Source organism: Sphaerodactylus townsendi, linkage group LG02 (assembly GCF_021028975.2).
Source record: "Sphaerodactylus townsendi isolate TG3544 linkage group LG02, MPM_Stown_v2.3, whole genome shotgun sequence".
NCBI lineage: Eukaryota > Metazoa > Chordata > Lepidosauria > Squamata > Sphaerodactylidae > Sphaerodactylus > Sphaerodactylus townsendi.
Genome location: NC_059426.1, coordinates 71,213,799 through 71,227,184, shown reverse-complemented (window position 1 = coordinate 71,227,184; position 13,386 = coordinate 71,213,799). Strand labels below are relative to the sequence as shown.

Below are 13,386 nucleotides of genomic sequence, written 5' to 3'. Positions count from 1 at the left end.
TAACTCCAGATGTTATTGGGGAGTGCATTCCTCCAGGTCAGGGCCAGGGCCATAAAAGCCCTGGGCCATGTTGATGCCAGCCAAACATCCTTGGGGCCTGGGACCACTAACAAATTCCCCTCCGGTCTGCCTTTGAGGACAATAAGGGAAGAGGCAGTCAGAGTGAGAGAAACACAGTTGTACTGTGAATCCTGTGTGAGGGAAGTGTATTGAGTGCCCCCTGAAAGAAATAGTTCTGAAGAATAGAGGCTGATCCCTAAGCAGTTTTAAGGAAGAAAATTGGATAATGGTGTGTTTTGTTCCTGACTCCAACAGCATTAGAAATATTGTTTTAAGAAGCTTATGGCTGTTCTACTAAGCAGTGACTGCCACGTGTTCTCTATCTCATCCTATCTCAACAGTATCAATGCCTATCTGTGAAATGCATCAGCTACATACTGAATACAAAATAGCTACAGTTTATAAATATCCTGTTTTCTCATTCCTGTTGATGTGTTAATTGCCAAGTTTATTTTCTGAAACCTCCTTAATAACCTGAATTTACCATTTCTCCCAAAGAAAAATAAAACAGTTTTGAGTTTTTATTTTTTTGAGCCTCTCTTGTGCCATGTTCTTTCTTAGGCCTTTCTCACATCAGTTGTTTAAAATGTATCTTACTGACAAATACTATATTTTTCTTCTAATTGTGCATGTTTTTCCTCCATTTGGTTCCTTTCATTTTTCCTCCATTGTTTTCTTGAGCACTTTTACCATGATTTTTTCCCCAATCTGTTTTCTAGCCAACTTCCCTTGAGTACATGAGCATGTTGAAAATGTCTTTATTTCTCTACCTCACCAAATATCTGGCCTTTTTCTAACCCTGTGTGTGTTCTTTGGTCATCTACTTCACACCCCAAACTCTGCTTGGGTTACCTTCCTCCTTGAACAAAATGCTGGTCATGTTGAGCACACATGTCTCAGTGATGACCAATACACCTGCAAGTGGTTCTCTCATTTTTAAAACTATTACAGGTGAATGTGCACATATGGAGATAAACATTGTTATTCTATGTCTTTTACAAATAATGAACACCATCAAAAATCGGTCCAGAAAATCTCATATATGTTATGTTTAAACAAAACAAAGTACTACCAAAAAATAACTGGTCCATATCATTATTAAGTACTCACTCAGAATAGGGATTAAGTCGAAACATCCACCTAGCCTCTGCTTGTAACAATACTGCTTGTAACACTAGCCATTTTTAAAGTTTTCTTTTGAAATTTATACAGGATACAGAATCTTAGATCCCAAAAGATGTTAAACCAGGAGTGCTTCAATGCATTTATTACAGCTATTACAACAGTGTTCAAAAGGCATTTCAAATGCCGAAACATACCCATTCACATAATTTAAGAGGACATTGTGACAGTTTTCCATGTATGAGACACTTGGGGTGCCTAGGAGTGCAGTGCTAACATAGGAAGCCCATTCTTTGCATTGGCTAGTGTATCCACAAGAACTCAGAAAAACCTGTCTGGATATGCCCTCACCCATATCTGCCATGCAAATCATCTATCCCACACCCTTCCTGAAGGAATTAAGAGAGCACAATGACCCTGCCCTAGAGAGCATTCTTATCTCCAGCCCTGGACTATACACCCCTGCAGAAACAAAGGACTTGTTAATGTGTTTGGCCTGTGTGTTCCTGCCGAGTGTTGTATTAATTAACCCAATACTTCTTCCTCTGACTAATCTGTCTCCAACAACTATCACATTTACATAGTCATTGTTATAGAAACTGTAATTTCAACAGGTTTCTCCCACTTTCAGGCATTCCCAAGATTGGCCCATCAAGCTAATGCCTCAACACAACACTTAAGGTTTGCAGGACTCCTCTTTGTCCTGGGATATTAAGGGCTACTCTACATAACAGGGTCTCTTTTTCCATAAAGGAAGCCCTTTTTCCAGTAGCTATTGTTCAATATCTCCGGACATGTCTCTGTCTGCTGATTTTGTTCCATAACACATTGTTCGTTCTTCTACTAGAGCTAAGCACAGGCCAACCAGCTCTATTCATTTGACCATTCCGCTCCAAGATCAGGTGACTATAGCCCTTATTCCCCAGTTCCCTTCATCTATTTCAAATCTATCCACTGCTTATATCATAGAACTGTGTGTGTGTTCTGCTGCTTTGATCATTGTGTGCTTGTGTACCCCTATTATCCCTAAATAAACTTGTTAAACTTTATTTGCTCTCTTGCAGAATTTCTTGACAAAGCTGATCTCTATATACATAGGCAACCAAGATACTGAACTTGCCCAACCTTTTGCTAAGCTGAGAGTCTTGCTAATTCTCCATTCTAAAAGGGAGAGACTCCCGCCACTTCAGGTAACACTTGCTTAAGAAAGTAGGATGCTACACACCCTTCCCAGCAACATGGGAGATTATCCTGGAAATAAAGAATTATTATATGGATTCCCAGAAGAAAAATTAGTTTGGATATCTGAGCTATAGTTGTTTATCCCACTGCAACAGCTTGGTCTTAGCAATAACCCTGTATAAGGCACCCTTCACTTCTGTATTCCTCAAGCTGTAGATTATGGGGTTGAGCACAGGGGTAACTATTGCATAAAAGACAGACACTACCTTGTTGAGGTTGACTGATGATTCAATCTTAGTGCGGACATACATGAAGAAAAGTGTCCCATAGAAGACAGACACCACAGTGAGGTGGGCAGTACAGGTTGAAAAGGCACGGTGACGTCCTGCCAAAGAGTGAATTTTTAACACTGTCGAGATAATGTTGGCATATGACATTATTATGATAAAGGAGGAAACCAGAAGCACAGTCAGGGAGATCAAGAAGTCTACCAACTCTTTCTGAGAAATGTCAGTGCATGAGAGAACAAGGAGTGGGGAAGCATCACAGAAGAAATGGTTTATCACATTAGGGCCACAAAAAGTCAGCTGTGACAAGTAGTAAATAGGCAGTGCAGGGGTGAGGAACCCCACTAACCAAGAGCCACCAGTCAGCAACAGACAAGTGTTACGACTTACCATTGCTTGGTAACGCAATGGCACACAGATAGCCATATAGCGATCAAAGGCCATGGCAGCTAAAAGGAAGCACTCGGTACTGCCCAAGAAGGTGAAGAGGTAGAGCTGGGTCAAACATACAGAGTAAGAAATTGTCCTACCACTTGGAGATACAAAGCCAGCCAGCATTTTAGGCACAGTGAGAGTGGTGTAACAGATATCCAAGCATGAAAGCTGAATGAGAAAGAAATACATAGGTGTATGCAGGTGTTTTTCCATTGTCACAGCAAGGACCAGGATACCATTCTCCAACAGAGTCAGCAGATAAATGGCCAGGAAGAAGCAAAAAACAGGCAAATGTCCCTCATGAATGCCTGTGAAACCCACCATGACAAACTCTGTTACCAGGGTCCAGTTCTCAGGAGGAGGCAGCATCTAGAGAATGAACACGGGATTGCTAAAATATTTGCTCATGGACAGAACAGAAAAAGCATAGCAACCACTCAAATGTTCAAACTCTTATTTGTTATAAAAATTAGATATAATTTTGAATGAATAATGTACTTATTTCTACCAGACCCTTCCACTGGTTTTCTGAACCCACTTCCCACATACAAACACACACAAAAAGGGGCAGTTTGGGGCAGTTGCTCTCTCTCTCTCTCTCCCTCTCTCCCTCTCCCTCTCTCTCTCTCTCTCTCTCTCTCTCTGTAAGTTACCTCACAAGAGTATTGTGAGAATTAACTAGAGTAATTGCACATAAACACTTCTACTTAACCATGGGTTCCCCCAAAATAAATGCAAGCTCCATTTCTCAAAGTTTGGTTAAATATTATTAAAGGATTTGATTAATCCCTAAAATTTATAGTCTTGCAGTTAATAGACAACATACAAGTATGAGACTATTCTGACCTCAGGCCCTGGATTTTCTGGTCCTGAAAGTATTTATTTTCTGTGGTTCAGTTATGCCAAAAGTCTAGCGCTATTTTGTTTTGGCAATTAACACACTTGTGGGGAAATGAGATGAGCTAGGACTCACCCATCCACTTTATTTCATGGGCATACATCTGAGTTAATGACATCTTATTACAAATCCATTTATTCCACACTAAATTTTGTAAATCTTGTAAATTTTTCTTATATAGTTTCTTATATGGTTTCATGTGGATTTGGAGCTTCTTACCATAAGTACTCACTGACATCTTTTTGCAATGTCAGTGGTGGACCATAGAAATATCTAATGCTGTCAGTCGATTCACATATAAGTGAGCTTAGATGAGAGGCATGGTCCTCATCACATGGTCAAAATTAATCTGGATGGAGTAATGGCTGCTTGACTGCGCCAGCTGTAATGCTGTCTGAATTCACAATTTGCTCAGGAGATGTTATTTAGCTTTAGATCAGGGGTTCATGCAGCCCAGAGTGCTACCTCTTATAGCACTTCTGTTTCCAGTAAATTGATCTATCAGGCAGTAAGTCAACACAAAAGCCACACAATGTCAGAGCTCTGCTCTCCAAAGCAACAGTCAACTTGGAATCATTCTAGGTCAGTGATGAATGTCAACACCTTCCAATCAGACCAATTGCACACAGCAGAATGCCTGAGAATGGCTGCTTCTTAGTGCTTCAAAAGGAATTGCAAGCATCCACACAACTGACACAAATCATTATTTATAGGTTCCCCCTATCCAAAAGGGAGAAAATGTCTACATATATGAAGCACACATTTTATATCCCCCCCTCCTTATTGCTTATTGTGTACCTTCTCTTGTAGCCTTCTGAGATTCACAACCTTTGCACAGGCACCCATTCCCTTATGGTGCTCTCTGGACTTCACACTTTTGTGGATTTTACAAGGTGGGCTACAAAACTTTATGTCACAAGAAACCAGTTGGTCTTTGAGCTGCCCAAGATTGTTGTTTTTGTTGCAATGGACTAAACATGGCTACCCCTCAAGAATTTGTTCCTTTTTTATGCACATGGATGTCTGGATTGTTATGATTAATGTGCAGAAGGGCAGATAATCATCACCCCATTCTCAAAGAAGGGCTTTTGGGATCCTTTCCAACTGTCATTCTGGCATTACCTACTTTTCTGCTTTTCACAGTTTCTGCCCTAAAGAATCTGTCAGTGCAACTGAAGACAGACTTTTTTTCTACACTAAGAAGGCTTAACCTGTAGATTGTATCGCCAATCGGATCTTACTACAAATAAGTCCATAAAAGTATTCTGAAATTGTGATGCAGGTAAGAGCTTTCAGTGAAATGGGGCTATCAAGTTTTAAAACAAGTAATTTTGAAGATCAGGAACATATGCCACAAGTTGTTTTGAAAATACCTTCTGCACTGTCTGGGCATTTTCTCTGATTCATTATTAGATGTTGCCCATTCTTATGGCTACCACCCACCTTACTTCCATCCCATGAATGCTGACTTATATGGTTTCATGTGGAAGGTAACATTACCTGGTGAGTCATGTCAATGCAGTGGTTTATCAACCAGACCCAGCTGCTCTTCCTTGGTTGCAATCATATGCCAAGAGATCTGTGATAAGATGGAGAAAATAGTCCAGTCCAAATGGGGACAACTGCCAGGTGGAATGTTTTAATTCCCCCCACCCTCCAAAAAATATGGGCACAAAACATACATGGGGCCTTGGGAACAAAAACTAGGTTGAGATAGATCATGGACTTCATCCAGCTGATAATTTCAGCATGTTTCTTAGAATCAATTATCCCTCTGGGGCAACATTATTTACCATCCAATATGTACTTGCCCAGCTTTGCTTGACTTACTGTTCTTCCTGAATAGCGAAGAAGGGTGTTTGGGATTGTCTTCTTGGATGACATGGTTGCCTTTCAGTCAAATGCTTGGATGAATACAGATGATCAAGAACACATATGATATCCATGCCCTCTATAATGGCTTAGGTTATTTCACAAGTCTTCCCACTCCCCGCAAAGACACCAGGGAATGCAGTCTCTGATAGACAACAGAAACAGGGTAATGAGTGGCAAGGGAAAATCAGGGCTCACAGGTAAGTTAAGTGGATCTCTGTATATGCTGGGTTTTGGTAATTGTTAAAATTACATTTCAGAGGGAACTCAAAATATATCACCTTGGCCTGCAAACACTGCAGAGGGGATATTTGTTGGGTCAGTTCCCAGCATCTGAGTAGGGTAATAACATTGTACTGAATGTTCAAAGCCTTTCAGACAAATGAATTGGTTCACACAGGTGTGTACTGATTACTGTATATTTGATAATTTGCAAATGAATGTGTAAATTGACTATGTCCAAAGTGATATGAAAGTTTTCTGTCAGACTTTTCTTTCTGTATTTTCCCAGTTAAAATTAACATATTTCCCTTCAACAGTGTCAAAGCCCTTTGACAGCCATTAATTTAGTCTTTGCTGTGAGTAAAGAGTAAGTCATAGTTGCTTCAATTACATGAATTAACAGGAGGAAAGAATTCCAGAGGTCTCTGTGTGATATGGCCAGGACTGAGACAATACCCTGTTTCCCCGAATATAAGACATCCCCTAAAAATAGGACATAGTAGAGGTTTTGTTGAAGTGTGAAATATAAGGCATCCCCCGAAAGTAAGACATAGCAAAGTTTTTGTTTGGAAGCATGCCCGACGAACAGAACACAGAAAAATACGACATCCCCTGAAAATAAGACATAGCGCATCTTTGGGAGCAAAAATTAATATAAGACACTGTCTTATATTCGGGGAAACACGGTAGCTGTGTTGGGCTTAGCAACCAGAATCTTCAAATACAGTGATGTGAAACCAGTTTCTGTGTCATCTAACCATAGTAAAATTTAACTCACCTCTATATTTAATTCATTTAACTCATCTCTGCTTCTGTATTTTCACTGGTACTGGGGCATCTGTTTAATATGTTCTTTACTACATGGCCAGACACTACAATAAACAAATTTCTATAACATTATGTATGTATCCCCAAAACAATAGCTATGCAATACTTTTTGTTATGGACAATTAAATAACACAGCACAATTTGCATGTTTTTGAGTTCAACAGAATTCTTCATCAGACTATTAGTCTTGGGGGATTTTAACACATATGTGGATGTTGCTGCCTCCAAACAGACTTTGGACCTAGAGTCATCCATGGCAATGCTAGAACTCTCCCAGTTTGTATCAAGTCCAACGCACCAAACAGGTCACACCCTGGATTTAATTTTCATGATGGGGCTGGAGATGGGACTGGTTTCTACTATCCAACTACCATGGTGGGACCATTATGCCCTGAAGGCCCATCTGAGCATGGCAAAACTTCCCCATATAGGCAGATAGCAGACTTCTGCTCACCTGCACATCATCATGGATCCAACTGGTTTCCAGAATGCTCTGAAGAATCTGAAGCCTTCCATCAACTCGTTGGATGAGCTGATAGAGGACAAGCATAGCTGGCTCTCTGAAACCATTGATGAGATTGTTCCTCGATGCCCTCTCCATTCCTACACCAAACTAGCTTTCTGGTATACTGAGAAAATAAGGAGGAAAAAGCAGGAACTGAGATGGCTAGAGTGAATTTGGTGGGAAACTCATGATGAAGTGGTAAGAACATCTTATAGGACCCTTAGGAAAGCCTATGAGATGGTGGTGGAGACTGTGAAGACAGATGACTTCACAGTTAACATTGCAACTGTTAGCTCCCCCATGCAACTGTTTGTTCAAAAATTGATCATTGATGGCTCTGTCAGAGGAGCCCCAAATTAGTAGAAATTGGACCATTAGCAGTCAGCTTTTTTGCAGACAAAATCTGATCATTTCACCAGGACTTCCCCATCAACTTAAATGTAGTAAGTGAAATAGAGGCCCCTTGGCCATCTTAAGGTTCTATGCCGGACCAATTATTCAACCAACTCTCCCTGGAAGACGTTAACAGAATCCTGAAGGCTGTGAAGCCTACGACATGCCTCTTGGACCTGTGCCCATCCTGGCTGGTGAAAGTCAGTGAGGATGTGGTACAGGCTCCCTTTGGGAACATTATCAACTTATCCCTTAGTACCAGGACCTTTCCTGAGGATCTGAAAGAGGCTGTGGTAAGACCACTCTTAAAGAAAACATATCTGGGGCCCATGGATCCTTCCAACTAGGAACTCTTGATTCCTTAATTCCTTTGGTAAACCATTGGATGGCTTTCATTTTTTGTTCCTCCTTCCCAGAATGCAATGGGTTCATTGTGGGCTGCTGCACTGTTATTTAAAAATGATAACCAGCGTAATGATTAGAATTTCAGACTAGGATCTGGGAGATCCTACTTTTTAATGAAAATTTGCTAGGTGATTGTGGGCCAGTCTCACACTCTCAGCCTAACCTATCTCTCTGGGTTGTTGTGAGGATAAGATGGAGAAGAGAATGTAAAGTGCTGTGGCTCCCCATTAGGGAATGCGACACTTCCCCTTACCTTCTTCAGCTCTTCAGGCAGGAAAACCATTCACTGACCTGGCTTGTCAGATTTTTCCTGCCTTTATCCTTCAGGGACTGAGGTGCTTCAAAAATGGTAGTGTTTGGTATAATAAAAGCTCTTTTCCTCAGCCCTGTAACTGACCCAGAAGGTGAAGGAGGTCCATTGACTTAACCCTTTTCTAGGCAAACCCTTTTGTAAGGCACACAAAATAAATATGGAGGCAGATTTTAAACTTAAACAGAATAAAAAGTTTATTAATAGAGGATAAGAATAACTTGGAGATAAGGAATGGATGAGGCAAATAAGGCAGGATAAATATATACACTAGAGCTTGGCATGGATATTTCGTATTTAGTTCTATAAGCACAGACCAAATAATACTTATTCAGTTTCAGTTCTCAGTTACAGTTCAGCTTAGATGTTATACAGGTGTTTCTTAGATAGTACAGTTCCTTAAATTTAAGGTGTTCTGGCTAATGGCTTGTTCACACACAGGGTTCTAACAGACTTGGTAAATATACTCATTACCCTCACCGTTAGAAAACAAACCCCTCAATCAAAACATAAAACACTTTACTGAGGAAACACAAAGCAAAACCCAATACCTCAGACTAACTAGTACACTGGAATTCTTCCCTCATTAAAAAGATATTCCTCACTGGTTTATGTATCTATGGTCCTTTAACTTGACCTCTCAGTCTGTGTCAGAAGTGTAGCTGGGCCATACTGCACCTGGTGCACACTCTGTGTGTTTGAGGGGGGCCCCACACACACACACACTTGTACCTTAGTTCAGCCTGAAAGTGCAGGCTGAAAAAAGTGTCCTGTTCACTTGAGGCTGAAAATGGCCTGGTGGGAACTACACTTCCCAGGAGACCTTGGGTCTTGCAAGATTTTCTGGGAAGTGTAGTTCCCACCAGGCCGTTTTCAGTCTCAAGTGAACAGGCTGCTTTTCCAGCCTGCACTTTCAGGCTGAACTAAGGTAACTGTGGGGGGATGGTGTGGGGGGCGATTTTCCACCCCTCCCCCTGGTAACTCCGCCTCTGGTCTGTGTATAATTGCTTTCACACACAGAGATCGCAGGGCTATCACTAGTAGAGCAAGTCAAATTTCAACAAACTGACTGCCACTCCTCTCCTCAGAGATGTTATGCTTTAAAACTCAGTTCAGGCATGATAGCTCTTAATACCAGGAACTCTAAAGTCAATAAGCCTATCAAAATGTTCTGTCTGGGAGTTAACCTCCTCCCCCTCTGCATCATCTAGCCATTATTAGGCCAATCAGAACACAGGATGCCACAACCAATTGGGTAGTTTTTCTGTTCCAAGGCTTTTATGCCACACTCTGAATGTAAACAATACTTTGATTGACAGATCTACACTTTAAAAATTAACATTTCTTCTGCAGTCTGTCACAGGGAGAAAGGTAGGGTATAACTGGCGTGAATAGATAAATAGTCACAAACAGCCTATTAATGGGAAAGGAATATCCTGTTACGAAATCTACAGTTGAAGTCATGTATTGGTATGTTTCTTATATTACTTCAGATTGTATTTTACTGAAACTGTACTCCTTTGCATTAAAATTACACTCCACAATCGTTGAAAACAAAGGCCCTTTGAGTTCTTACTATTCACAGTATGGCTGTGTTCTTCACAGTAGGGTTTCCCCTCTGTTTTCCATTTTTATTTGATTACCCCTGGTGTGAAGTGTCACTAACTGAGCCAATGTGATGCACCATTTTGCCTGCCCACCATTGTCTTGCTTGTTTCCTTCCAACCGCTTTTTGGCACTTTTTTGTTTCCTGTCTTTGATTTAGCATTAATTCATTGGATTTAAGAGGGCCCATTGCTCTAGTGATAGATCTACTCTACCACTATTCTTTTTTTCCTTTTTTAAATAGCACTTCAGATTGCTGTGCAATGTAAAGGTGCAACTGGTGAAGTACTGCCTGCCCACAACTTCCCTACTTCCATTCCCTGCTACCTTTTTTTTTTGCTTATTTGTTTTCTGACATTTTCCAGTGTTAGTTTCTTGTTTTCTGCACAGTCCTTAACTCTCATTTTGAAATAGGGACCCGTGAGGATTATCATACAAAAAAAAAAATTTAAAAAAGTTCTCTTCAGGATTGACGGGTGTCGAAATGATGAAACTAGGGCAGAGGGGGAGTGAGAAAACCTGAAAAGAGAGTAACACATGGCCATCTCCTCTGCTTTCCCTGCACAGGCAAGGAAAAAGTCACATTTTCCTCACTTTTGGAAACCACGGGATCTTCCTATCTATAGCGCTGTGAGTTTGGGAACAAGGAAATTGTGTGCACAATTGAGAATCTGATTGAAGGTTTATGTATGCTTGACCTGAAGAGACTAAATGTATGCAAAAGGCCAAAAAGTTCTTTAAAAAATATCTTGGCTTAGGAAAAAAATTCATCAGCCGTAATTCCCTCTGTTAAGTACATATTGAGGTTCCTGTCACTGCAGTAAGGAGTGTCTTTTCTCTGTGCTTCAGACACTTGTTCTTTACTCTCTTGAGGATTTTCTCCAAGGCTTTTTTAACATCTTTGTTCCTCAGAGTATAAATGACAGGATTCAGCATTGGTGTAATGACAGCATAGAAAACAGATACTACCTTGTCCATATCAGGAGACTGGTCCGAGTGTGGGCAGATATACATGAAGATCACTGTTCCATAGAAGATAGTGACTAGCACCAAGTGGCTAGCACATGTAGAAAAGGCCTTGTGCCTTCCAGAAGCTGATGGGATTTGGCAGATGGTAGAAACTATTAGGCCATAAGAGGTCACAGTCAGGAGGAGAGATACAAGTACAACCAGTGCAGAAACAAGAAAGACCATCATGTCAGCCATGAAGGTATTGCTGGTTGCCAGCTAATTAGGGGACCTGTGTCACAAAAGAAATGATTGATGTGGTTGCTACTGTTGAAGGACAGCTGGGAGATGAAGGCCATGGGAAAGAAGGGTGTCAGGAAGCCACTCAACCAAGAACCCAAGGCTAAGTAAGTACAGGAATGGCTATCCATAAGTACTATATACTGCAGCGGATGACAGATGGCCAGATATCTGTCATAGGCCATTGTAGTTAAAAGGAAGAATTCTGTAGTTCCAAAAAAGAAGAAATACATCTGGGTGATGCAAGTCCAGAAGGAGATAGCATGAGAACCAGTAACAAAGATCTTCAGTAGCTGGGGCACCGTGACCGAGACATAGCACATCTCTAGCAAGGAGAAATTGCTCAAGAAGAAGTACATAGGGGTGTGAAGACCCACATCCAGATTTGAGATTCCAATTATTAAGGCATTGCCAAAGAAGGTGAAAAGGTAGGCAGTCAAGAAAATGATGAATAAAAGGAACCAGAATTGCTGTAGTTCAGGGAATCCCAACAGGATGAATTCAGGAACTGAAGTATAATTCAGCATGTTCTTGGCACTCATGTACAATCAGCATTAGAGACAGGGAAGGAAACAAGAAATAAAGAGTCAGGGGAATTAAAGACAGATGGACACCAGAAATGGTTAAAGGACAGAACTTATAATTCTAATAATCACAATGAGGACAAGAACATGAACATTCAAGGGCGGCAAACCTCTGAATGCCAGTACCAGTCCCCTTCACACAATCATTTGTACATAAATCAACTGATGCTGACTTTTCAGCTATTTTGGTTTTGTGAATTCCTCAGTATACGACTAAATCAGGGGTTGGTAACCTTTACCACCCAAAGAGCCATTTGGACCCGTTTTCCACGGCCCCGAAGATCTACTGAGCCAGAGAGGCGGCTCCACCTGGAGCCTCTGGTTTGCCCCTCCACTCACCTTTTCTTCCAGAGCTGGAAGGCAGAGGCACAGGGCAAGGAAACCCCCTTTGCCTGACACCTGCTCCGTGGGGCAGAGGGGGGATGGCGGCTGTGGGGATGGCAGAGGGGTGATGACGGCTGCTCTGGAGGGACACGCCCACGCTACCCTCCGACCTCCAGGGGTCGGAGGGCAGCATGGGCGTATCCCTCCAGTCCTCCAGAGCAGCACTGGAAGGAGAGGTGAGTGGAGGGAACACGAAAAGCGGCGCCCTCACCTACGGAGACGCCTCCAGTTTGGCCCTTCCACTCAGCCTTTTCTTCCAGTGCTGCTCTGGAGGGACACACCCATGCTACCCTCCAACCTCCAGGCCACGCGGAGCCACAGTATAAGACTGAAAGCCGCAGGTTGCAGACCCCTGGACTAAATACATTTCACCATTGTCTGGAAGAATCCAAAAAAAATGGTTGACCTGGGCTACCACGGTCCATGTATCAGATGCAGCTTGATCATTCATAATATTTTTAAAAATTATTACGTAATGATTATGCAAAGCTGCTCCAAATCACAGGTTAATTCAACCGTTAAAGCAAATAAACACCCATTTCTCATTGTACTACCCAAATTATTCTTTTCATAGCCTGGATACAGGATTTTAAGTTATAAGTTTCCACAGCTAATCAGAAGACACATATAATATTGTAGGGAGTTGTAAAAAATGTTTTTAACTGTTCAGAGACTAAAGAAACAGAGTTGTACTTGGTGAATCAACAGAATTACAGACTGCAAGGCAAATGTGAACATCCCCACATGGGGGGGGGGGGCTCAGCACACCTACCCAGAGCAGTGCAGGCAAGCTACCAGGAATTGGACTGGAGGGGAGAGAGAAAGAGATAGTTGGGGCAGGGACAGAATGAGTGCTGGGGTGGGCAAGAAAGAGAAAGAGAGAGCTAGGGTAGATGGACAGAAAGGAAGAGAAGAGAGAGTGTACAAACAAACAGGTTTGCTTGTTTTAAATGCAATTGGTGTTCTACAAAGTAAACGCTGTCTATTCCTGCATTAAAATCTAGTTTTAAAATCTTCTCACCATTAAAATCTAGTTCTGCTGTTCT

General features: G+C 41.6%; 1 protein-coding gene and 1 pseudogene across 1 annotated transcript; both read right to left on the bottom strand.

Annotated features, from left to right (window-relative positions):
- Nucleotides 1-2,492: 2,492 nt before the first annotated feature.
- Nucleotides 2,493-5,848, bottom strand: LOC125426285 (olfactory receptor 6Q1-like). Its single transcript, XM_048484544.1, has 3 exons — nucleotides 5,815-5,848; nucleotides 5,485-5,563; nucleotides 2,493-3,455 (listed from the first exon to the last, which is right to left on the bottom strand). The coding sequence occupies exons 2-3, from the start codon at nucleotides 5,494-5,496 to the stop codon at nucleotides 2,493-2,495; spliced, it is 975 nt and encodes a 324-aa protein (XP_048340501.1). The 5' UTR covers nucleotides 5,497-5,563; nucleotides 5,815-5,848.
- A 5,065-nt stretch (nucleotides 5,849-10,913) lies between these two features.
- Nucleotides 10,914-11,899, bottom strand: LOC125426284 (annotated as a pseudogene).
- Nucleotides 11,900-13,386: the final 1,487 nt, after the last annotated feature.